Raw genomic sequence first — 25,072 nt, 5'->3', positions numbered from 1 at the left:
GACACTGTTTCTCCATGTTCTAACATGAGAGTAGCCTCTTGTCCTGAGTATAGATTCCTCATAAGGACTATCAGATGTGTTGGCAGTCCCATGTCTTTAAGGATGTTCCATAACCTTTCATGATCTATGCAGTCAAAGGCTTTGCTATAGTCTATAAAGCACATGCTGATTTTCTTTTGGAACTCCCTGCTACGCTCCATTAGTCATTGTATATTTGCAATGTGGTCCCTGGTGCCTTTTCCTTTTCTGAACCCTGCTTGGCCCTCTGGGATTTCTCTCTCCATGTATGATTGGAGCCTATGTTGCAGAATGTTGAGCATGATTTTGCTTGCATGGGAGATTAGTGCTATTGTTCTATAGTTGCTGCAGTCTCTTGTGTCTCTTTTTTTGTAGAAGGGGATGTATATTGATCTGTTGGCCCTCATTTTGTTTTCCATATCTGTTGACATAGGTTGATTAGCACTAGAGTTGACTCTGTCAGTGTGGATTGCAATAGTTCTGTTGGAATATCATCTGTTCCTGGAGTCTTGTTTTGTATAGTTTTATCCCTATTTGATGTTTGTCTCTTTTTATTTTATGCTTGATTTTTTTATTAGATCTGTGGATTGTAATAAACATTTGATCTGACATATATGCACATACATACACATGAATATGTCTCAAAGTATTGAATAGATGTTCCAGCAAATCCTAAACCACAGTTTTTTATCCTTACCTGCAAGATAATTCCTGCAAATTTCTTGCAAAAATCAGACTCACACATGCACAAAACTATGATAGCTATGATCATAAATAATGTAAATCTGCCTTTTTTTCCCATTTGTCTTTTTCATTAGCCAGTCAAACCAAGACATTTTTGAACATTTTTACACTTCATTGTATTCAGTCCTCAACTGTATGGTTGAGGACATAATCCAAAAAGAGTCACAGAATAATCTTAAATTTCCTTTTCTGTGCATCTTAGTTCCCAATGTATGTAATAACATTGTGAGAATCTCAGTCAAGACTGAAATATATAAAACATAGAAATTGATCTCTCTTAGTGGATGATCTTGATTTTTCATAGTAAAAGTGATAAGTGAAAGGAGGGCTCTTCTCTGTCTATCCAACGGGAAGCTGATCTTAACACTTTAGAGGACAGAAATTTGAATGGCCCTGCTTCATCCTTTGTAATCAAATTACTTAGAGTCCTGTTTGTAAGTCTGTTTCTGGGCTGGTACTTTTGTACTAGAACCACTGCTTGATGTGTGGCTAATACCATACTTATGGCACCTATTCCATATTCAGTTACTGTTGAAAAGATTCTTGAAATTCTATACCTGGTGCTGGAAAAGAAATGTATTACTTTAGTCTTCCTGAGCAGACATATATTGTCTGCTCCAAAATCAGCACCTTCATACTCCCATACTAAGTACAGGAGAATATTTATTAGTTGCTGCTTTCCTTCTCAGTGCTAAGACATAGCAGAGGAAATCCATACAGAAAATATGGAAGTGTTTTGCTACTGAATTTCATGTGGAATAAACTATAGCAAAAAAGGCAACTGTAGTTGTAAGGTACAAACCAGAAAACATGTGCTAATAGAACCTCATGTGAGGCAAAATTTAAAGTTCTGAAATTTGTCATAGGGGCTGTTCCAGATGTAGCTTGAACCTGTAACATCAGCCAGTAGACCACCATTTGACTATCTGAACTCCCTTCTCTCACATGTCATTCTAAGGTTCTTTGTGACTTCACTGACAATTTGCTTTCTAAAGGGCTGAAAAGAACCAAGTCAAGTGAGCAGTCCAGGCTCACCTTGAACCACAAACATGTCAGTGATACCACCTATAGACTCTGCAGTTACACTCTCAAATTATTAACTTTTTTCCAAAGTTATTATAAGGGTAGTGATGCTAGATAAAATCCAGTGCATTCTTTAGACTACTTCACTGTGCACATCCACACACCATTATTAGGGTTTTGTTTGATATTTCACACTCCCAATAAAGTTTTGCTGGAGTTTGTGATATCTCTTGTGAAATTTTGCACAACTGTTGCTAGCTTCACAGTATGTAAGCTTCTTTAAACATCATGGAATGTGACTTTAAGCAAGAACACATGCATACACAAAGAAAATATAAATGGTGTTGTAGTGTTGAACTGTGATCACCATACAGCTAGCTGCATAGCTTCCTTGGCTGAAGAATCAATGTGCAATTGATTTGCTGAAATGGAGTCTTTCCCTCATATTTATTTTCCATCAGTTAACCTCTTTATGGTGCTGTTTCTTGGGCTGAAACTGGGAATACTGTGTCTGTTAATATAGCTAACTATCATCCCTGTAACTGGCCCAACCTGTTTGTACCTATATCCCAGAGTAATTTGAGGGCAGGAGTAGCTCCAGTGTTATCTTCTCAGATACAGATGGATCCATGTAACTGGTTACATAAATAACAGAAGGAAGCTTTTTATAGTGCTAGTGTTTTGTTTTGTTTCTTAATGTGAACATTTTAAGATATTTTTGTCTTGCTCCTGAGAAATTAAAAAGGTTTTTTGTACAGCATATATCACAAGATTTAGGAAGTTCTGTCTGGGAGTAAGGTAAAATAAAATATGTCTCCTTGTTATCACTTGGAGTAGACTAGTAAAGAACCCTACTGTTTTTGTTTTGTTTTGCTTTTTAAAGCCCCCTGCTGCTGTTGATTACACCTAGATCTGCTACTGATTGGAACTGTTAAAAGGCAAAGATAGTGTGGATGGTTGCTGAATCATTTAATTGTAGCACTAATAAGATGTTTTCCCTGGGACATGATGGAACTGATGATATTAATAAATGTGTAAAAGGTCCCTGAAAATTCCCTGTGCCTATGTATTTTTGTAGGTGCAAATCTAGTGCTTTCAGGCATGATGTGGCACATCAGGTGCAAGCTTTTTTTTAAAAAGGCTGCTAAGTCATATTGAATGGAAACATTAAAAGGGAGAGAGTTCCAAGAGAATACAAGCACAGAACATGTTTTGCACATCTTTACATTTGCATTTGGTGTTAAAGTAGAGAAAGTAGCACATATAGTAGGTAAAAAAACAAAAACAAAGTATAGATATACTACATATATATATATATATATATATATATCACCAAATACGGATAAATAGTGAGATACTGCACAAAATCAATTAGATTCTCAAACAATTATGAGTATAATTAAACAGGTAACAGAAAATAACAGAATACAGTATTTAATTATCATGATAATAGAGAACAATAAATGTAATTGTAAGTTCAAACTGGAACACCTTGCACGAATATTGCTATGAATAGTATGAGGTGATGAAATGGGGGAAAAAATCCTCTTCTCAAACTGGTAAATCCATGATAGTCAAAATTAGATAAACATCCCAGCAATTCTGTGATTCTATTCAGGTGAGAAGCAAGATAGCAGTATGGCACTGGTAGTAGTAGCACAAGTAGCAATAATACAGATGATAATAGTAGTAACACAGGTAGCAGACGGCCACCTCCAGAGTTATGAAGCCGTTTTGACTATATAGTCTTCTCATTGATTTTGTTAGAAACAAACTGGATATGGTTTAAAATAGAGAAGTATGGAAAAGTCAAGTTGAAACTTTGTCTTCCTAAATTGAAATCCGGAATTGAAACATATAATTATTACAGAATTGCTGAGATGTTTATCCAATTTTGATTATCATGGATTTACTAGTTTGAGAACAGGATTTTTTTCACAAGGAAAGGGGGAAAAAGGGGGGGGGGAGGAAATCTTGGAGGTTGGCACAAACAACAATATCATGACTTTTTGGGTGTACACTAACCGACTGTCTTGTAAAGAAGTCAAACTGTCTACTTGATCTCACTGGCAAAATTATGTAGATTATTATTTTCCTTGTATAAATAATACAGTTATTAATTGTTAGAAAAATAAATGTGTGCTAAAAGGGGTAGTATTTTCTTGATCTCCCATATGAATTTTGATTAGCTTTACATTTTATTGTTTTATTATTAAATATTTAATCTTCTGTTCATACAAAGCTAATTGATTCAATTGTGATTTTTAATATGCTGAATAATTCTTCATTTGCAGTTTGGCTTGGTAGTATCTAATTTAAATTGATATAGTTCTAATCAAATACATCTGATTGGAATTGTATAAAGTGAGATTGGGAAAGACAAATAGCATCTCATTTTTGTTCTGTAAAGTGAAGCTTAGCAATGAATTTTTGGGCCTTCCATACTGGGCATGTAGAATTCTCTGCTTCGTCTATAAGTAAAATAACCTGTACAACTCATAGTCATGATAACTAATCAAACCTTGGAATATGCATCCAGTTGATATCTTTGCTGTTTCAGCATCAAAACATATTCTAATGTTGACAGTGGGTAGTATTACAGAGCTGTGAGAGAAGTTCTGCAGTTAAGGTGGGTCTGCCTTTGGAAACCTAAACTGTTCTAAAGAGTTGCAGTTGGATTACTAATGGATCACTAACTCCCTTGTCAATCCGTTTCCGGGCATAATTCTAAGTGCTGGTTATGGCCTTGAAAGCTCTACATGGCTCAGGTCCAGGTTGTTTTAAGGATCACATGCTCCCTTGTGAACTAGTCTGTGCTCTTTTGAGGAGGCCCTTTCCTTTATCTCATCTCCTTCACAGATACATTTGTTGGGAACATTGGGAAGGCCTTTAAGTGGCTGTCCCAGGTTGTGGAACTCCCTTCCCAGAGAAGTTAGACTGGTATCCTCCCTACTTTCTTTTCGCAGACAAGCAAAGACTCTTCTATGCTGACATGCATTTGATAAGGGATTATATAAAGTCCATATTACACAACATACAGAATATTACTAATTGTTGTGCTGGGTGTGTGTCTGTGTATTTAATGATATATGTTTTAACCCAATTCTATTTTTCTTCTGATTGTTTAATTGGGTTTTAACTTTGTATTTTGTGTATTTTAATATATAGTGGCCCCTTCTTTTATGCGGGGATCTGTTCCGGATTCCCCCCCCCCCCCCCAAAAAAAGAAAAAGTGTGTAAGCTCAAGCCCCATTAGAAGTAGGGAGAACCGATCTCCTGCGTAAGGGAAGGGACCACTGTATTGTACATTGTACACATTGTATTTATTTTATTCTTGTCAAATATATGGCACAGCAACCTTATTGGATTCCTCTTCATAGAGAAATCAGGGAGTGGTCACTTTGCAGCCTAGTGAGCTTATAGCCTTTTCTCCCCTCCCCACTCTTTCTAGTGGTGCACCGTGGTATTTAACAGACAGTATTTTGGTGGTTAGAGACAGAAGATGGCATTTTGTTAGTCAGTGCAGCATCTTAGGTAATTTAGTCTATTTTGCATTTGATTTTAGAGACAGTAATGGCTTCATATGGTGTGGACCAGGTAAAAGGAGTACATTCACATATGTCTGGGTATTTATGAATCTATAATTGATGGAAATACTGGGAGAATTCTAGGTACCAGTATTCCTAAACTTTTAAATCTATTTCCAGTGATCTGAATTAATTGTTCTAGCCTTAATTGTGTAGAAGTGGGACAAGAGTTTGTACAGGAGAACTTCAAGCCATGTTTTAAAGTGGTTTCTGAGACGAAAGCTGAAGGAATAGTGTTTGACTCCCTCTTTTACTTTTGCCAGTCTCTTTTGTCACCACCTGTTTTGTAGGAATAGTAAATTCCAGCAGTAATTTTTCATATAGTGCCCACTAACTTACTTTACATCACATCAACAGTGTTCTGACAACATTCTGAAATCATCACACCAACAGCATCATGACAAATTGCAAGCCTGTGACTAACATCGTCATTTTTAAAAAATTCTCCTTTATGATTTTTAACACTTTTGCCTAATGAAGAAGCCAGTGGAGCTTTGAAATCTTGCATCGTATATTTTGTGCATTTTGGTTGGTCTGATAAAGGTATCACTGTTATGTGGATTTCAGATATTGTTGTACTTTATTTTACATCAGTGCAATATGATTATTTAAAGAGCCACCATTTGGAAAATGAATTAACCCAGCTGATGACTGGAGTTTGTTTATTTATTTATCCATCCATCCATCCATAAATAATGTCTTTCAGAATTATGTTACTTGGTGATGCATTGTTCCTCAGAGGACATTGTGGGGAAAATAAAATGGTGGCTAGTAAGAGCAATTCAAGACATCTAAGAGTAGGCTTGCACCACCCAAAATCTTCTCCAGAAATGAAATCCCCTTTTCATTTTTCCACTCGCTAAGGGATAGTGTAATGAGGGAGCATTTAGGTCACCCTAATAACTATTGATAGTGTAAAAAGTTAGATTTATACAATCTGTTTTGTCCTAAGTCAAAAGGTACTTGTAATTATGATATCACACGATCATTTCTGTAAGCAAATTCCTTCATTATTATGTAAGGAAAAAATACTAAAAGCTGAAAACACCCCACTGTTATTTTCTTAATAATTATCCCAGAGCGCCAGAGGCCAGTTTATATTCAGCCAAGTCATGAGTAGTAAAGTAAACCTGTGTATGAGTCTTAAGGCATTTCCATATGTTTGTTGCTAGATTTTGATAAAGAGAGAATCTAAAAACATTTTGAGTCTCTCAATAGACTGTTATTTGGCTAAGATATATCCAGTTTTCCCTCATCTCTTTTCTGCCTTGTGCTTGTAATGTGTTTCTCCATTGGAATAATTTTCATTTTCAATAAGAAATGGATTTTGTAAATAAAACTCAAAATATACTTGGCTGAAGGGTTGTTGTTTTTTAATTGAATTAACCGACAAATGTGTGTATCAGGAAACACACTTGTTTGCTGTAACTGTAGAGCAGCTGATCAGTAAAGGAACAGAGCCCTTAATTGCTACTCAGGGTTTAAGCCATCATTCATTCATTCATTGCTGGAACTATGAACTATTCATATGTTGCCACAGTATGTTACTTACACAAGAGTGACAGTGAAGGAAGTAAGAGCTAAGATGCCTCACAGACACAGACACTGGGGGATTAACATGCCCTCTTCATTAATATATACGTACATAAATTAATGTTAGAGTATTGAAACTAGTTTGCATGAGATATGGATGGATGCTGTTTTTTTTTTAAGACTGCTCAGTAAAACTTATCAATTGCTGTTAGTTTTCCAGAATTAAAATCAAATCACATTGCCGAACAGTGCAACCTAAATTGGCTGTATATTATTTCAAATATAACTTAAGTACCCATTAAGTACCCAAGCCCTCCCTCCAGTCCATCTCCCCTGATCCAGGCCTCAGAGGTAGAGAAGAACTGCTGGACCTGATCCCCTTCCCCACCACCACTCCCTTCTTCTGTGTCGTGTCTTTCTAGATTGTAAGCCCAAGGGCAGGGAACTGTCCAATTAAAAAGATGGTATGTACAGCACTGTGTAAATTTACAGCGCTTTATAAATAAAGGTTGATAATAATAATAATAATAATAATAATAATAATAATACCTTCTTGTTTATTTTCTGTAAGCTTCTTTCACAGTGGTGGAGTTTGTGGTCATGCTCTAAATATATCTTTACTGATTTCAAAATATATTCCCAGGCGTTCATGTACAGTAGAATACAGTAAGAGCCCGACAGGGTCAGACAAAAGTCCACTATACCGTACCAAGAATGACAATATAGAAGATGGAAGGCCATAAGCAGGACACGTACACAAAAGCACCCGGACCTAGTAACTGATACAGGAATACGGTACTTCCTCTGAATCTGGAGGTAATGCATAGTCATTATATCCAGTAGACACTGATAGTCTTATTCTCCGTGATATTTTTCTGATTCCTTTTCAAATCCATCCAGGTTGATGACCATCTTGTGGTAGAGAATTCCATAGTTTAAGTTTAAAAATTCAGATAGCACATAGAGAGAAAACCTGAGCAGAGCAGTGGAGGATAGGGGTTTTGGAGAGGTCTCATTCACAGGGTCCCCATGAGTTGAGGTCGACTTGAGGGCAGTTAACAACAACATCAACAAACAAGATTTCTATGAACTGTTGCACTTACTGCCTTGGTTCTTGTACATTTATGCAGCTTGTTGCTGTGTGCCTTCAAGTTGTTTCCAATTTATGGTAACCGCAAGGCAAGCCTATCATGGGTTTTTCTTGCCAAAACCTGTTCAGAGGAGGTTAGCTATTTCTTCCCCTGAAGTTGAGATCATGCAACTTGCACAAGGTCATCCAGTGGGTTTCCTTTATGTAGTATAACAGGTTATTTTTATATCTGCACAGTTTAAAAGTGTTGTTTAATATGAACATCACAAAGAAAAAAAATTCAAAGTTCAAGAAATGGTTGCAACAACTGCAGTACAAGTGAAGAAATACAAGTGTGGAAATGATTGTTTCTTCTGTTCTCCCTGCCTCCCAAACTCTTACTATAATTAGCCAGTATTAACAGCAAATGTTTGCTTTGGTTAAATTATTCAGAACATTTATTTTACTTGTCAAAGGTTAGATCAGGTTGTTGTTTGAATTGGTAATTAAATGCAGGCTAATACACTATCATATTCATATGCACTGTAAGCCCTGTTTCTGTCTCCTTCTGTATAATTTTATAATGTTGAGAGTTGACATTTAGAAAGACTTTTCAGCTCAAGATGCAGATTTAGTTTGTATGTGAACTCCCATTAAGTCATGTTCATGCATGGTTAGAATTTTGCTTATAGACAATATATTAGCTTAAAATAAGAGAATTTCTAAAAGTACACACTGCAGAGAGTTCTCACGTAGTACAATATTATAGAAGCCTGTGACAACTTACTTTATCTCCCTTGCTCTGCCAGGGCATAGCTGGAGATATGCTTCAATGGAAATATGGAGTGTGTAGTCTCTTTGTCTCCCCCCCACACTTTTTTTTTTTTTGCCACACTCTTCATGCTATTAAAACAGGGATCAGTCATAATCAGTTTTTGTTCCATCTAACAGATTCCACTTTCCCTGTTAATTGCCCCCAGATAGGTAATAGCTGGCTGCTGTCCTTAGACCTCTGCCATATTTATAGTCACACTTCCATGGACTGTATTGGTTTCATATCTATCTGATTTTTGATTGAATGGTGATATTTTTAATTGTTGTGTCCTTATTTTAACCAATTCTATTTTATATGATTACCTATTCTTTTATACGTTTTTGTAGATTGTACACCACTGGCAGGTTTTATTTTTATTGATTTGATAATTTGTATGTACAGCGCTGTGTACATTTACAGTGCATTAGAAATAAACAACAACAACAACAACAACAATAATAATAATAATAATTCCCTGATCAGAAGAACTATTCCTCATTCTTTGGAGTTTTGTGGTGCCTTTTAACCCAAGTTATTCCAAAAGATAAAACCTGTCAGGTGTTGTTCAACTTTTCAGATGCCTTAATTAAGTGTATATGAAAAGGTAGTTGTTTTGGTTTGGTTTTTGTGGTGGACTCTTGATCTTCTTTGGATAGCGTTTCTGTTGGAAGGAAGCAAATGAGATGCTAGTAATTATTTTGTACATTACTTATACATTGCAACCGCTTCATACGTGGCTTTCAGCATACGCTGAAAACTGCATGGGGAGGAAGGGGTGGCATGTCCCATAGGAACTAATGGGGTGCATGCCCATGGTGCACATGCGCTGCCACATCACCACACCGCCATGTGCATGAGCCCCATTCATTTAAATGGAGCTCGAGCATATGCATAATTTGCTTTACACGGGGGAGTCCGGAACAGATCCTGCACGTAAAGCAAGGGCGCACTGTATTAATCAGAATATATCTGTTTCTGTATCTATCTTTATCTATATACTGTAAGAGACTTACAGACCAATAAGCAAAGGAATATGTTTCACAATCCTAGAGAAAGCAGCAAGTTATTATTCTAGACTGGCTGAAGCTGATCTTGCAATGATGCCACTGGCATTCTGGCTAGTGATGAGGGCCAGGGTGATCTTTTCTTTACCTCTGTAGGCACAGACTAGGTGGCAATTGGAGATGAGTTTGTTTGACAAAGAAATGGGGAAGCCATCTCATTGTAACTGCTTGTTCTCTGACTGATGTTTGGTCTCAGGATGTTTTTTCCTTGGTTTAGTGGTCTTTCTGAGAGAGAGAAAGGCCTTAGCATTTAAAGTATTGTTTCCCATACTTCAGAGTTGCAGAGCTACTGGCCAATAGGGAAGAATAGTCTTGTTCATTTATGACTAAGAAAACTTACAGCATGCCCTGTCCTCATGTGTACCATTCTGGCTTCTGCAGTAGTTTGCTTATTTAGTCCAGTATGACTTCTTCACTAGTAAATTTTGTTGCTTACTTCACTTTGCTTCAGCAGTTGCCACAGTTAAAGCAGAGACATAACCAATGGACTTAACCACATCTCATAGGTGATGTTGTACTTCTGATTAAATTTTGATTTTCCCAGTTGATTGCACAATCTAGCAGGTAATGGAGTCCTTTCTAAAAAAAATTTTGAAGTCTCACTTTTGGGTGAAATAATAGAGGTTGGAGAATTAGATTAGTAATAAAAAATTAAGTCGAAAAGCAGAGTACAATAGCTTTCTTAAAAACAAAAGAAAAATAAATCAAGGAGAATTATGTCTATCACTTGTTTACATCTCTTGTATTTTTTAATAAAATAGGCTTAAAAGATTAGTCGCAAGGTGCTGCAAGATTTATATAAAATATAAAGCCAGATGTTGTTCTTAGACTCTTCTTAATGTTCAGTGAAAAAATTAAATTACTATCTTGTATTTGTTTCACACAAATAACAACAAAGCAAAGCTTCCATGAAAATCAGTACTGAAGAGGAAACTCCATACGTGCACATTGCAAGCTACAGAGAATTGTTTTGTGCTTCAACTAGAGATGCAAGATGTGTATGTTTGTCATGTATAGTGGATTCACAAATCCATTTGAAGGTGCACAAGCTGTGGACACACGTCTTAAATGTTTTCTTGTATGCTATGAAGAGTCCCACAAAGCCTCTTCCAGTCAAAAATGTACAACTTGTGGTGGTTTTCCACAACTTTAGGGAAAAGAATCAAACTGTGAACACAATTGTGTTCTTACATCATTACATACCCACACACATTATAGAAAAAGCAGACACATTAGAAAATAATGAAATATTTATATGTCATGATTTTAATATGCCACATTCTCTTGGCCTCAGAGGAGGGCAAAGGCAAACCCCATCTGAACAAATATTTCCAAGATAGAGTTACCTTAGGGTCACCAGAAGTCAAAAGTGACTTGAAGGAACATAGCAACAACAACAACATTTTCAAATTTCCGTATCATCTGAATCTTAATTCAATAGAAGTATTCCTCTCCTCCCCTCTCTTTCTTAAAAAAACCATACTAGAAACAGTGACACCTTCCAAGAGACCTTTCAAATAAAGCATTAGGATTTTAAGAGTGATGGTTGCTTTCTTGGGGCAGAAGGCAATGCTCCCTGTCAGAGGAATTGTGCCAGGAAAGCTCCTTGAACCAATGGCAATTGAGTGGATCTGTCTTAAGAGAAGAGACTGGGAATTTGAATCTCAGTTTATCTCAGTTTAAGACTACAGAACTTAAGGAGAACTTATCTCCTTAAGTTCTGCAGTCTCTTTTAATATCAGTCAGAAAAATAAACCACTTGAGAAGCAAATTAGCAATTCACATTTGTTTATACATTATGAGAGTATGAGTGATATAGCTGTCATGTCCTAAGCAGATACTGGCAGAATCAAACTAGAGACCTCTGGGCTAATGACCAGCACACTGAACACAAATCCTTCAACACCTCTTTCTGAGTTCACCTCTTGAAGAAACACCAGAGCCATTGTAAAAAGTGTCTCCAAGTTTCCCAAGTCCTTTCTCGGAGATCCATCCCAGAAGGATAGTTGATAGTACTGGAAGTTGCTAAGAAGTCATAGAATCATAAGAGTTGGAAGAGATCTGAAGGGCCAGCCAGTCCAACCCCCTACCATGCAGGAACACACAAAGTACTCTGGACAGATGACCATCCAGCCTCTGTTTAAAAGCCTCCAAAGTAGGAGACCCCACCACGCTCTGAGGCAGGGTATTCTACTATCAGACAGCTCTTACCATCAGAAAGGTCTTCCTAAGTCCAGCAGAATCATCAGGCACACACCCTGTCGTGCACAGATAGGCCAGAAGCTGTGCCAATGCCACTCTCTAGTCCTAAGGACTGGAGCACACTTTGACACATTTTCTGGCCTCTTAAGCTGCATGTGTCATTTAAACAGCATACCTCCATAGTGACCCGAAGCAGCTTTATTTTGGCCTGTCTGTACAGTCCACTATTTTGTTTTTTAAAATCTACATACATGGGCTTCTAGACACATGTTTTCTGTTTATTCTGGGTAGTTAATATGATCTTTCATGTCTGACATTTTAATTCACCACAGAGTTTTTACCCTTTCTATTAAATGCTGCTAAGATACAAAAGAATGTACAGTTAAATTTTAGGCAATTTTTAAAAACTCATATGATGATTGTTTTTATATATGTAGTTCTGCATTATAGCTCTAGAGACAAATGTTTAATAGACAACATTTGAATAATACAATGTCTAGTTGGTAAAAATGGATTAAGGTTTCAGGGTGGTACCAATGGGTGATATTTAATATTGAATGACATGTATTAAGACAAATGCTTTTATATATAATTTATTTGGCATTGTAAATGCATTTATCTTGTGAGATACAGACCCCCTGATGCAAAATGAAGTATTCTGGAAAGGTTTTGAGTAAATAAATAATAAAACCACTTTGATACACAATCTAACAATATTAAATATTAAGACTTCCACATGATTGATTTTAATACTTAATTAACTTATTTAAAGTCCAATGTGACTGTTTTATATTAAAGATCCAACTCATGGCACTTACATGTCCAGAGGTTTTACTAAATGGAATGAAAATTAACTGCCCTTCTTAATAGCTAGATTTGCTAGTTACTAACATCAGGTCATTTGGTGGCATTGAGCTAGAGTGCCGCATTCTGGAATCCAGCTGATCAACTACATAGCATTAGGCTGTGTGTGTGTGTGTGTGTGTGTGTGTGTGTGTGTAGATACATATCTGCATCATTCCATTTTAATGATCTATAATCTGATACAGTTTATAAAAGAAAACATGCTTGCTTTGCGTTACCTAAAATATGTCAAATTGTGCATTTTTTCATTCCTTAATGACAGATGGTTGGTAGTGAATTATGAAAGAAGCTTGGTGGGTGAATAAGAAAGAAGCTCAGTCCTTGATGACTTTTCTTGCTATATGCAGTAGAGATGGAGGGACCTAATGCCCCGCATACCCATGTGGAAAGTGCTAAAGACAGAAGAGTTTTCAAGGAAGGCTTGTATAATTGCAAATCTAAAAACTATGAAAAACAAAACATTAAAGCCACTGTGCATCCTTTTGTTTGTCCTGCTTAAAATCCTCCATGTTTAGAAGATACAAGATGTAAACGCTTCAAAGGAATATTTATACTATAAAAACACTTCACAAGGTTTTGCAGGTGCTGATTATTCAGTGATTTCTACAAATTTTATTCAGTCTCATTCTGCACAGGGAGTGTTTCAGTTTGACTGCCTCTTACTGAGTTTTCCTGGCTGCCCTGTATATACATCAGAATGCAATTGTATAGTTTCTGTAGTATAGGAAGATGTTTTGTCTAAAAATATGTAAACATGCTAGGAGGACCAGGCTATGGAAGGGCTGTATCTTAGCATTAGAACATATGTAACACTGTATCATGTAACATGCAGTGAAGGATATGGTATTCACAGAAATCCACCTTCCCAGAATCTATATAGAAGGGCCATAGTTCAGTGGAAGAGCACATTAATGGTAGGTTAAAATATTCACAGAATCACAGAGTAAGAAGAGACCACAAGGGCCAGCCAGTCCTGCCACACAGAAATACACAATCAAAACACTTCCAACAGAGACCAAGTCCATTTTCATTGCAAAGGATAAATATCTTTCTTCCTGAAAAAGAGATTTGGGCTCTTCTAACCATCTCAGGGACCTTACGGAAGACATCGCAGCTAGATCTAATTGTGATGTAATATCCATCACTCTTTGTTTAAACATGTTTCTAGTATTGGACTTGCACAAACTAACAGCCTCAGTGCTCAAACCCTGCTTTAAAAGCATTTTTGAGGAGCCCGGTCTTGGTCCCAGTGGAAAGAATTCTATTTAAATCCAACACAGGTCCGGAATAGAAGAAAAAAAGAATGTTTGCCAAGCTTACTTTATATTCCTTGTTCTATTTAAGTCCTCTAAAAGCCGTCAGGCGAGAGTCTGCTCTGTTCTCGGAGCCCAGACTGTGGCTGCGGTCCGCCCACAATCTCCAGCCTCCTTCTTTGTTCCTCGAACTCCTCTGAATACCTCTGAAGGGGGCTTGTTCAAAGATCTCTGAGGACCTGTCTGTACCCTGAGTATTGACAGGGAATTTTGCAGGGACTCAAGAAAGTTCTTCTCTACCCCACCCTTCCACAGCTCGGTAAGCTGGGATCCCACTCACAGATCCCGCTGCTCTACCCTCGCCATCTTTTTTTTAAAGGAGCGTCCTGTTAATTGAGCCAAAGACTGCACTTAGATCCATGAATACAATATAGAGTTGACTACCCCAACAATATATTTTGAAATCAGGTGTAGGAGAGAGAAACAATTATCAATGGTGCACCTTCCCTGTCAAAAACCTGCCTATTCTCCCACTAGGATGGAATTTTGTTCAGCCCAGTCCTCTAGTCTTTGCAAACTGGACTTAACAATGTCTATTAAACAGATGGGCCTATAATTTTTTATAAAGAGGAATAACTATGCCGAGCTTCCATTCATTGAGCATACAACCTGTAACATTTATATGAGTGAATAAGCCAGGCAAAAGATAGCTCACAAATCTATATTGTTCTTAAACAATTCAGGTGGCATGAGGGCTTCACCTGGGGTTTTGCTGTTCTTTAAAGACTGAATGAGGGCCTTGACTTCCTGCCTAGTAACTACAAGCCATTTTGGGAAATCATTTATATTCCCAAAGGTCTCTTCATCCAATAAGGATCTGTACATTGTTGTAGGCTCCTTATATAGGTCAGAGTATGCTGTGTTCCTTCCTGTCACAACTGAGGTCCTCTACACTTGCACCTTGATCTAATTAAGGTTGGCACTAGGACTGTCAGGTCACGAGCATCCCAGGCTCAGAGTTTTCATGGCCAAAACATAAAACATAGGAATGGTCCTTTGTGATGTCACAGAGAAAAATGAGTTTGTAGGGGTAGAGCACTGATTGTGTAATTATGATACATTAAACATGAACCACATTTTCACAGATTATGTCATTCATCACCACCAGAAAAATTCTAACAAATGAGAAAATGTTTTTAAAGAAGAAAAAATTTCCCAGATTTGGTTTTGTGTTAAACACCTTTTCAAGTGGTGCTTTTAACAAAACATGGCAACTTTAGTGCAAGCAAAGCAAAAATTTTCTAAACTCTGTTTTTGAGGGTTCACTCCCATTAACTAGCTCTGTCACTGATCACATTTTCCTTTTTACCTTTCCTTTACTGTCAGATTGTGAAATTTTTCCTCACCATCACCACCTTTAACATGCTATGAAGAATACAAAAAGTTGGGGGGGATGCTCTTGCTAATAATAATGACAGATCAATGGAGCAGTAGTGTCCAACAAGGCAACCCTATTACGGTAAAGAGAGGAAGATAGAAACAGAACTGGGAAAATTAAATATAGGATAAAGCAAAAAGCAGCAATTCTGCTATTCCATAGTCAGTGACTCTAGAGGCAACTAATATGGAAGCAACAATTCTCCATGTTGGCAACTCTCTCTCATTGAACCTTAAGAGACTTGGAGAGAAGAGCGGGTAGGTGGCCAGACAGGCCCCTGGAGAATCTACAGCATCTGATCTGAAGCAGTCTGCAATAGTGGGAGCTGGCAATGCTCAGTAATTTTTTGGAGGGGGAGGTTGGTTGGTTGTAAGCCTGAGATTCCTCTCCTCAATGCCTGAGGACAGGGGTGAGATGCTGACATTTGGAGACCCTGGTTTACACATTTGGAAGCAGATTTCTGCATTGATTTCCCTAGCTGAATGTGCAAATGAAAATACATGTCAAGTAAGGAGTTCCCCAGCTGGATCTGTCAGCTGGGATCATGTGTGTGAAAGTATGACTTTTTTGTGTGTGGCTTATTATATTTTTGTGTGATTTTGGTTGGGGTTGTTTTTGGAAATCTAAGACACCCGTTCTGATTCAGTACAATCCTAATCCTGTTCAGGTTCCACCAAACATTTTCAAAAGGTGGGCACAAATTGCTTTTATAGTTAGTGCGACATATTTTCTCCCTATGGCTATGCTGTTACATTATCTTTCATTCCTGTGCATCACTACCCTTTCCCATGCTTCAGAAGCAACTTGAGATACTCCAAATTGCATGGGAAGGACCCAGCAAATGCCTCCTCCCCGCATGCAGAACATGGGTTGGGACTAAACTGACTTAGGATGACGTACTGCTGTTGCGATTACCGTTCTGAGAAAATAATTTAGGAACCCTAAACTTTATTTTTATAATTAAAGTGGTGTGGTAAATTGCTAGAATGTGGGGTGGGAAAACAAAGCAACAGAACTCAGTTTTAAAACCTGTGTATGTTTACAGAGGAGTAAATACCAGTCCCACTGCATTCAGTGGGGCTCAGTTCCTAATAAATTGTCCATAAGATTGCAGCCTTAAACGAATTGTGCCTCCCTGAGTTATGTCAAATATAAATAAATAAATAAATAAATGTCTCAATGGCAGGTTTGGTGTTTAAAAATGCATTATGTAACTCTTTTGCTAAATTGCATTGTGTGCAAGATGAACAATATTTTGCAGGCCATTATAAACCTGTAAAGAATTGATCTTTTTCTTTCAAATGTCCCATGAGCCATCTTAATGTTTGCGACACTAAAACTGTTGAAAGGATTGCTTAACACTCAGAGTTAATAGATAGATTAATATATATTATTTTCTGGTCCCTTTTAAAATCATTATTCATAATTTCTGGTGTAAAAATAAAGAATTGGCATAGGTTTTTTTGTGGGTTTTTTGGGCTATGTGGCCATGTGCTAGAAGAGTTTCTTTCTGACGTTTTGCCAGCATCTGTGGCTGGCATCTTCAATTAGCAGACACCAATCCTCTTTTTTTTTTTTAATTGAAGATGCCAGCCACAGATGCTGGCAAAACGTCAAGAAGAAAATCTTCTAGAACATGGCCACATAGCCTGAAAAACCCACAAAAAACTATGGATGCCATCCATGAAAGCCTTCGACTTCACAAAGAATTTGCATTGCTAATTTGGATGAATTTTGGTGGAGAGGGCATTCCACTATTTTTGTGCAAATGTATTGTCAAGGTAGTGTTTACAAAGCATTATGACAGTCATCACACACACACACACACTAGTGGTAACTATTTCTCACAATATGTTGTTGTTATGTCCCATCAAGTCATTTCCAACTTAGATCCTATCATGGGGTTTTCTTGACAAGATTTGTTCAGAGGTGGTTTGCCATTGCCTTCCCCTGAGGCAGAGAGCAAGGTCATCCATTGGGTTTGACCAAGGTCATCCATTGGGTTTCATAGCTGGGCAAGGAATCGAACCCTGGTCTCCTGAATTGCAGTCCAGCCCTCAAATCACTATGCCATGCTGACTCTCATTCTATACAGTGATATATAATTGTACAGTCCTCTCTCCGTTCTCATGGTCTTCAGACTCGCGTCCCTCACTTATGCATAAGGGACGAATAGAGGGAGAATGTATGGGACGCATGCCTGAGCCACACGCTTACATGCCCCCCCCATGCCTGCACCTACAGTATATTCACGCCAGTGAGGCTTGAATACAAGCAAAACTCCATTTTCGCTAGGGGTCCAGTCTGTTACACTTAAATGCGGACTCAGATAAATGTTGAAATATTGCAGTATATCGAGATAATTGAAATTTTATAAAATTTACCTTATAATGATAAAATGTTGCTTATCATGATGAACTATATTAAAACATAATGAAATGTACTTCAAAGTATGAAGTATTTATGCATTTTTATGATATGCCTCCAGAAGAAGTGCTAATCACCTTTTGTATAGAAAATAAAATATGGACTTTAAAGCTACTTGAACTCTTTTAAATATATAAGAACTACAGAAAACCCTTGGTATCTGCTGGGGTTTGGTTCCAGGACCCCCCATGGATACAAAACTCCATGGATGCTCAAGTTCCATTAAATGCAATGGTATAGATAAATGGTGTCCCTTTATACAAAATGCCAAAAATCAAGGTTTGCTTTTGGAATTTATATAATTTTTAAAAATATTTTCAAACTATGGATAGTTGAATTCGTGTATATAGAGGGCTGACTATATAGCTTTTCTGAACTTTCAATTGGAAGTTCATTTGTTGACCTTCTTGCTCACACTGTACAGCTCCATGTTAAGAATCTTCAATTGCCTATTGCATCTATTTCAGGGTCAAATTTTCTCCACACAAAAATTAGTAATAGTGAATTTTCTGACTATTTTTCAATCTCAGTGAAGTACAGCATGAGGAATCAGTTATGATTAATGTTTTGTTGTTGTTGTTGTTTTGTTTTGTTTTTGCCCAGGTAATTGCTACATTTTGAAAGTGTTGTGAGTATGTATCATTCTGTTACTGGAACTACCCATCCATTACAAACTGAAGAACAAGAAATAGGCATTGATCCTTTGCAGAGTTATGTGAACAAGCCTGATGAAGGTGAGTTTATTTTTTGTCATTTGCATTTTAGAAATGTTCTGATGTTTCCCTGTTTTATGAATTTGAATATCATTTTATGTTTGGCAGGGCTTATGTATTGAGAATAGTATGTCACCCTGAAAAGTCAACTGAAAAATACATACCAGAACACTACCCAAATGTTTATTTCACTATTAACCTTTCTAATCATGAACCAAACCATTATTTTATTACCAGAATATTGAAATTTGATATATGTTTTATGAAAAAATATTCAGAAATGAACTCTTTGTTTGGTTCTGTATTTGTAATTTCTCTACTGAAATAAAAATTTGTTAATTTCTAATTCAAATTATGTGTTCAAATTATACATGCTCTTTGCTACACACCTTACTTTAGAAGGTGAGGCACACTGCAGAGGGGGTCTGAAGCTGATCTTAATAATAGAGCATATTGTTATGGGTCATACGATCCGTAAGATAGTTGTTTATAAAACCTGTGGAACACTTGGATTATTATGGCAACACATTTGTAGATATGTTTGCTTTCACATCTTTTCTTGAGGCTACAGATATTCAGAACTGTGAGTGAAGTTTAACAGTGAGATATAGTTAAAATGTAATAGAAAGTTAGTAGCTAGCATATTGGAAATGAATGCATATGATGGTACATGTACTTTCCCATTATTTTTATGTTATTAAATACAGTGAGAGTGGTTTAAATGATGTAGTGGTTTTATTGTTTGACTGAGAGACCAGAGTTCAAATCCCACTCAGTCATAGAAACTTATTTGGTAACCTGAACAAATTCTGCCAAGAAGACCCTGTGATGCATTTGCCTTATGGTCACTGTCAGTCAGAAATGCCTTGAAGGCCCAAACAACAACTGGATTATTAACCTTTTATTATTAACCTTTATTTATAAAGCACTGTAAATTTATGGATGCTGATGATTTTTTTGAAATACTTAATGCATAGTATATAGAGGAGGAAGATGGTATTATAAATCAAAAAGCCCAATTTTTCTTATATGTGTCACCCCAAATTAACCATATTTGGAATTCATGGTTTATCCCAATGCTAATGTCAATATCTCACAAGCTCAATAGAAGAATAACTAAAATATATCATTCATATATACAAATTGGAAAATCTAGAGAGATTTTTTAATGAAAAAAAATATTCTATCCTATTTTCCAGCCAACATTGTGGAAATTGAAAACAGAAAAACTGATAATCCTATGCACATTTTAGACCTAGTCCATGATTTTTAGCCTCCCTTGGAATAGATTTTAATTTACTTTACTCTTTTTGTCTGTGTATTTGTACCCAGGATCAATTAGTTATGTAGCCCAGAAGACTTTTTAGTTTTTATCTGAACTTTAACATTGCTGTGACATAAAATGTTATTAGTATTGAATTGATGTTTAAAAGTGCCATTAATTCATTTACCCCAAATGTTCATTAACAATGTAAATGTATGCTGATGTTCTATGAGACAAGGAAGTGACTAATGACTCTTCGCACTAACAACACTTAAAATGAATAGAAACTTAAGATAGCTAATCTTGAAGTAATCAAGACCCTCATTCAGCTTGGCATCTCTGTATGCTCTAAAACAGCTGTCAACTGTTAAAAATATATACACAAAACAGAGATGCGCACATGCAAAGATAGAGATATGTAAATACATGGTTCCCCAAAGTCATAAAGGTTACCAACCATAGTACATTTTTACGTTCTATATGTAAATATTTTATATAAAGCATCCATTTCATCTTCATGGCCTTTTTACAGTGAAACACAGACTGAATTTTAATTTGATGCCATATGCAGCCAAGATTCACCATCACTCAGTTTTATACTATTACTTAAAATTAGGTATGCTATGGATATTGAGGGTGGGATGGACTTTACCCTGTAATTTTCCTAGGCCAAATACTGTAAATCAAGATTTCAATATCAAAAGTCAGCAATTGATTCATAACAGACATAATCATAACCATATGACAGGAATGTAATGTTTTCTATTGAATGGAGGCATCCATTTTTGGTTCTTCAATTATGTATTTAAGTATCAGTTTACACCTGTGTAACTATACATATAATTTGATAAATGGTCAGCCCTGGTGGCGCAGTGGTTAAATGCCTGAACTGCAGCCATTCACTCAAAACCAGAAGGTTGCGAGTTCAAGACCAGCAAAAGGGCCCAAGCTCGACTCAGGCTTGCATCCTTCCGAGGTCGCTAAAATGAGTACCCAGACTGTTGGGGGCAAATTAGCTTACTTGCTAATTAGCTTACTTGCTGTTCACCGCTATGATCTTTGGAATAGCGGTATATAAATAAAACAAATTAAAAATTATTAATTGTAGTCCAGCAGATAATATATGGGGCTACATTAAATGCTAGTCTCAATTAGAATGATAGATGTATGTTTAAATCGTCCATCTTTGTTTTGAAGAAAGAATTGTCTGTGTCCTGTTACATGTTTAAAAGAATACATATGCAATTATACCCCATTTTTAGGTCCATTATATGAAAAATATCCTTGTACAATGACAAAGTCAGTACTGTAGTAAGAATTCTGCCAGTGACACTCATTCAAAAGTAGCCAAGAATCCACTGAAGAACGGTCAATGGGTCTATTATAGAGTAAATGGGTTGGCAACTTTTGAGTCTTCATGGAAGTGTCTCATACTCTTCATCTTTTGCATAAGTAGTAAATTGGATATATAGAAAGCATGTCTTCAAAATCTCTACTTGATACTTATCAATAAGATATTGCTGTATCACTTCTTGGCATGTGTTTTGTGATAATTTTCTCTATCATTTCTTTTTTAAGTATGGTATCTTTTAATAACTCCGCTGTTGTAAGCTTTTCATGTGCACTATCTTTTTAGACTGAGATTGTTCCTGTGCTCATGTCTTAAAATTGGTAGTCTATAATGTTTAGATTGTGGGGCAAGTATACAGGTCTTTATAGACATTAGAAGTACACTTAAGATTGCACTATAAAACAAAGTATATGCTTCCTAAATCATTTCAGCATCCCCACTGTAAATATAGGTGCATTTCCTTATTTAATACAGTTTGTTGAAAAAAACAGTATTACAAGTTCCTTCAAATGATGGGACCAGCTATGTAGCTAGATAAGCAATTTGGTAAATATTAGAATTTGACAGATGTTTAGGCTATCATATCACTCAAAATAGTGATTTGGAATAAGATGTTGATGGTGATGAACAATTAACTCTTGAATAGAACATTCATTACTGAAACCTATCCAGGCTACCATATTTTGTTCTCTCTAAATAGCAGCTATGCTTTTTTCCTCCTTCCAACACCAGATGCTTACTTAGCAGGCTTTTAATAGTCATTTATTAATAATAGCTTCTGTGTAGTTTGATTTTACTTGAACAGCTACAGATCTGTAGTGACAAAGGCCACTGGTATATCACTTCTCCACTTAGGTCTTGTAATAATTTTTCCTGTCACTTCCTTCTTAAATAGTGTTCTCTTCTTGTCTTGTAATCACATTAGTACTTTCATGTACAGTGTTCTTTTTGGACAGAGCATTAAACACAGCAAGGAGAATTTTTAAAAAAGTTTTAACACCATCATATACATAATACATTTAAATATATTTAAGTCAATTAAGCAGCACTGTATTAAAATGCCACCTCTGTTAGGTTGTACCTTGAAACCAGTTTGACTGTGCCTTGAGGATATTGCAGTTGAAGTCAAGTAAAGAACTTAAACACTTAACTGAGAATATTTTATTTTAATGACCAAGTTTAAAAATTGTTGGGCTATATTAGGTCATATGTTCCCATGTCAGCTCAAATAGCAGAATTGTGGGTTAAGGTAGGTTAAATGAAATTATTGCCAAATTTCACCTTTTTGGCAATCTACACTTGCACAAAAACGTACACATGCATGTCATTAAAAAAAACTAACAATCCTGAAGTCATTTTTTTTTTATTCTTTAAAGCTTTTCCTCCCAGCAGCAGTACTAACACACACAGTCAGTCAGTCCTGGAAAGGTAAATGACTATCTAAAAAAACAGAAGTAAAACTAGCACATAAATTTGAAAATGACCCAGAATCAAAGAAATAGAAATCTTCTGTTGCAGTCCTTTGGATCTTCTGGTAATTTTCATAGTAGTTAAAAGATACCTTGCATATAGCAAAGTAGAATGGATATGTAGTTTAGCAATAGTACTTGTAGATTTTTATAGCATAGTCTTTTGCGTATCAAATTTTGCATTTCATAGTTTGGAACTGCTAATTTTCAGAGTTTTGCTTCAGGTAATCAGTATAATACTAGCATGCAAAATTCTAAGCAATAGTTTTATTAAAAAATTAATGCTGTAATGTGTGTTTTGTTTTTAAGTTATCAAGAGGTTATTGAAATTCTAAAACAGCTGTTTTGTTATATCCTGATTGCTCTGGAAACCAAAATACAACCAAATCTTCTCCCATTTTTCTGTTTTGTTTTGTTTTTTCATTTGAAAATACACAAATTCAGAAAACTAACCACTGTAATGTTGGAATAAAGTTTGTCTGTAAGACAAAAAGATGAGTGCAACAAATTAATGTTTTGTCCTTTAATTCTTGGTTTGTTTTTTATCATTATGCTGAACTGTCCATCCAATCTGGCTCAGGAGATAATGTAGAGGAGGAAAAAATTAAAGGGAAGTCCCAAATAAGTGTGTACATTTACCTCTTCTGGATGTTCAGTCCTTACTTGTCATGTAAATGTTAAGTTACAATACAAATGCCAAAAATACTAGGCTTTGGACTAGTTGGCCTAATTTTACCCTAAGCCTGTCCTCTAATATCTTTGCTGTCATTATCTTAAGTGTAACTAAAGAAGGAGGTCGGGCATGAAGAAATATAAAAATTCTATCATAGTTAACCTGATGATTTCTTGCCATTTTCATCAAGGTGTATATTATTTACAGACAGTCTGGCCTTTTTAACAAAGAAAAATATGCCTATGCTTATACTGCCACTTTTACAAACAAAACAGCTGATAGTTTAATGAACACCATACTGAGGGCCATGTAGGACATAAGGCAAATTAAGCAGGTTACAAACAGCACATCTTCTATTTAGATATAGGAGATCTTCCCAGCCTGAACAATTAGTTGTACTAATCAGACAAGCTGACAGTCAGAAACAGAAGGAGACCATTTGTATCAATTTGAACAACATAGCTGGTAATGAAGTGAAATAGCCACATTGGATAGTTTTCACCTCTGTTTTGGATTATGCTCTTATAATGGACTCTTTCGTCTTTCTAAAGGGATATACATATGTTTAACAAAAGCTTGTTAAAGTGATATTTTCAAAGGATAATAAAAGGGATATGAAGGGATAATATACAATGAGACTAGTTGGTTTTTTCATAGGAAAGTGTTTTCGGGACATTAGAATCTTGTTAAAACTCTGTAAATGTACAATGTGAGTTTTATTTCATAGGACTATAATAATTTAGTTGTGAAAACTGGAACAAATTAATGGAGACCAAGACATTTTTAAAAAGACAACTTTTTTGTTATTGTGTAGATTGTACATGAAATATATAACTTTATACTGACAGTTAACAATTTTCTTTTGTAATAAATACCTTCATAGTTACCATTTGATACATGGACAGGCTTTTACAACTGATACAGTAATCAGTTTCTGATTATTTTTATCTAGTGTTATTTCTTCATTTTTCTATGTAAGGGAAAAATCCAGCTCTCAAAAGGATATTTAGCCACAGGAAGTAATTGAGAGGCAAGATTTTCAAAATAACTAACCATATGGAGAATTTTGGAGAATGGCTGCATGGGAGGCTCTGTTTCTTGTATCCTCCACACAGTGCTCCAAGATGGTAGCAATGGCAGCTGATGGCCCAAATGTCAGTGGGACATAGAATCTACTCCAGGCTTCAGTCAGAACTTTAAAGTTGCTTTCACGGGCACTATATTTTATGTCCAAAATAGGTTCAATACCTTGGACTACTTCTTTAAACTCCAGACTTAAATCTGAATCACATTCACTACCCCCCCTTACACATTTTTAAAAGTGCATTCCAAGTAGTCGATGTTATGCATACCATTTTAACTTTGCACTGATTGTCAGATCTGTTCATCTCTCTGAAGCAGTAATCACATAGCTGTATTGTCTGAAAATATAGTGCAAATGACACAGAAGAATATGTAGCAGATGAGATTTAGATTTCCCTCGTGGTGGCCTCTAATATATCTTATTGTTATTGGTACAATATGTGGGCTTTTTAGAGGAAGTGTGATCTGTTTACCAAGACAAAT

The 25,072-nt window shown here is 36.2% G+C and overlaps 1 protein-coding gene across 8 annotated transcripts in view; it reads left to right on the top strand.

The window, feature by feature from the left end:
• The window catches only part of TBC1D5 (TBC1 domain family member 5), a 304,630-nt gene that overhangs the window by 100,545 nt on the left and 179,013 nt on the right, over positions 1–25,072 (top strand). For all 8 annotated transcript variants that reach the window (XM_042474674.1, XM_042474672.1, XM_042474673.1 and 5 more), the window contains one exon: positions 18,640–18,770. In XM_042474674.1, coding sequence (XP_042330608.1) covers positions 18,671–18,770 — 100 coding nt within the window. In that variant the 5' untranslated portion in view covers positions 18,640–18,670. The remainder of the gene's footprint in view (positions 1–18,639; positions 18,771–25,072) is intronic.

Source organism: Sceloporus undulatus, chromosome 6, assembly GCF_019175285.1.
Source record: "Sceloporus undulatus isolate JIND9_A2432 ecotype Alabama chromosome 6, SceUnd_v1.1, whole genome shotgun sequence".
Classification (NCBI taxonomy): Eukaryota; Metazoa; Chordata; class Lepidosauria; order Squamata; family Phrynosomatidae; genus Sceloporus; species Sceloporus undulatus.
This window is presented reverse-complemented; position numbering and strand designations above follow the sequence as displayed.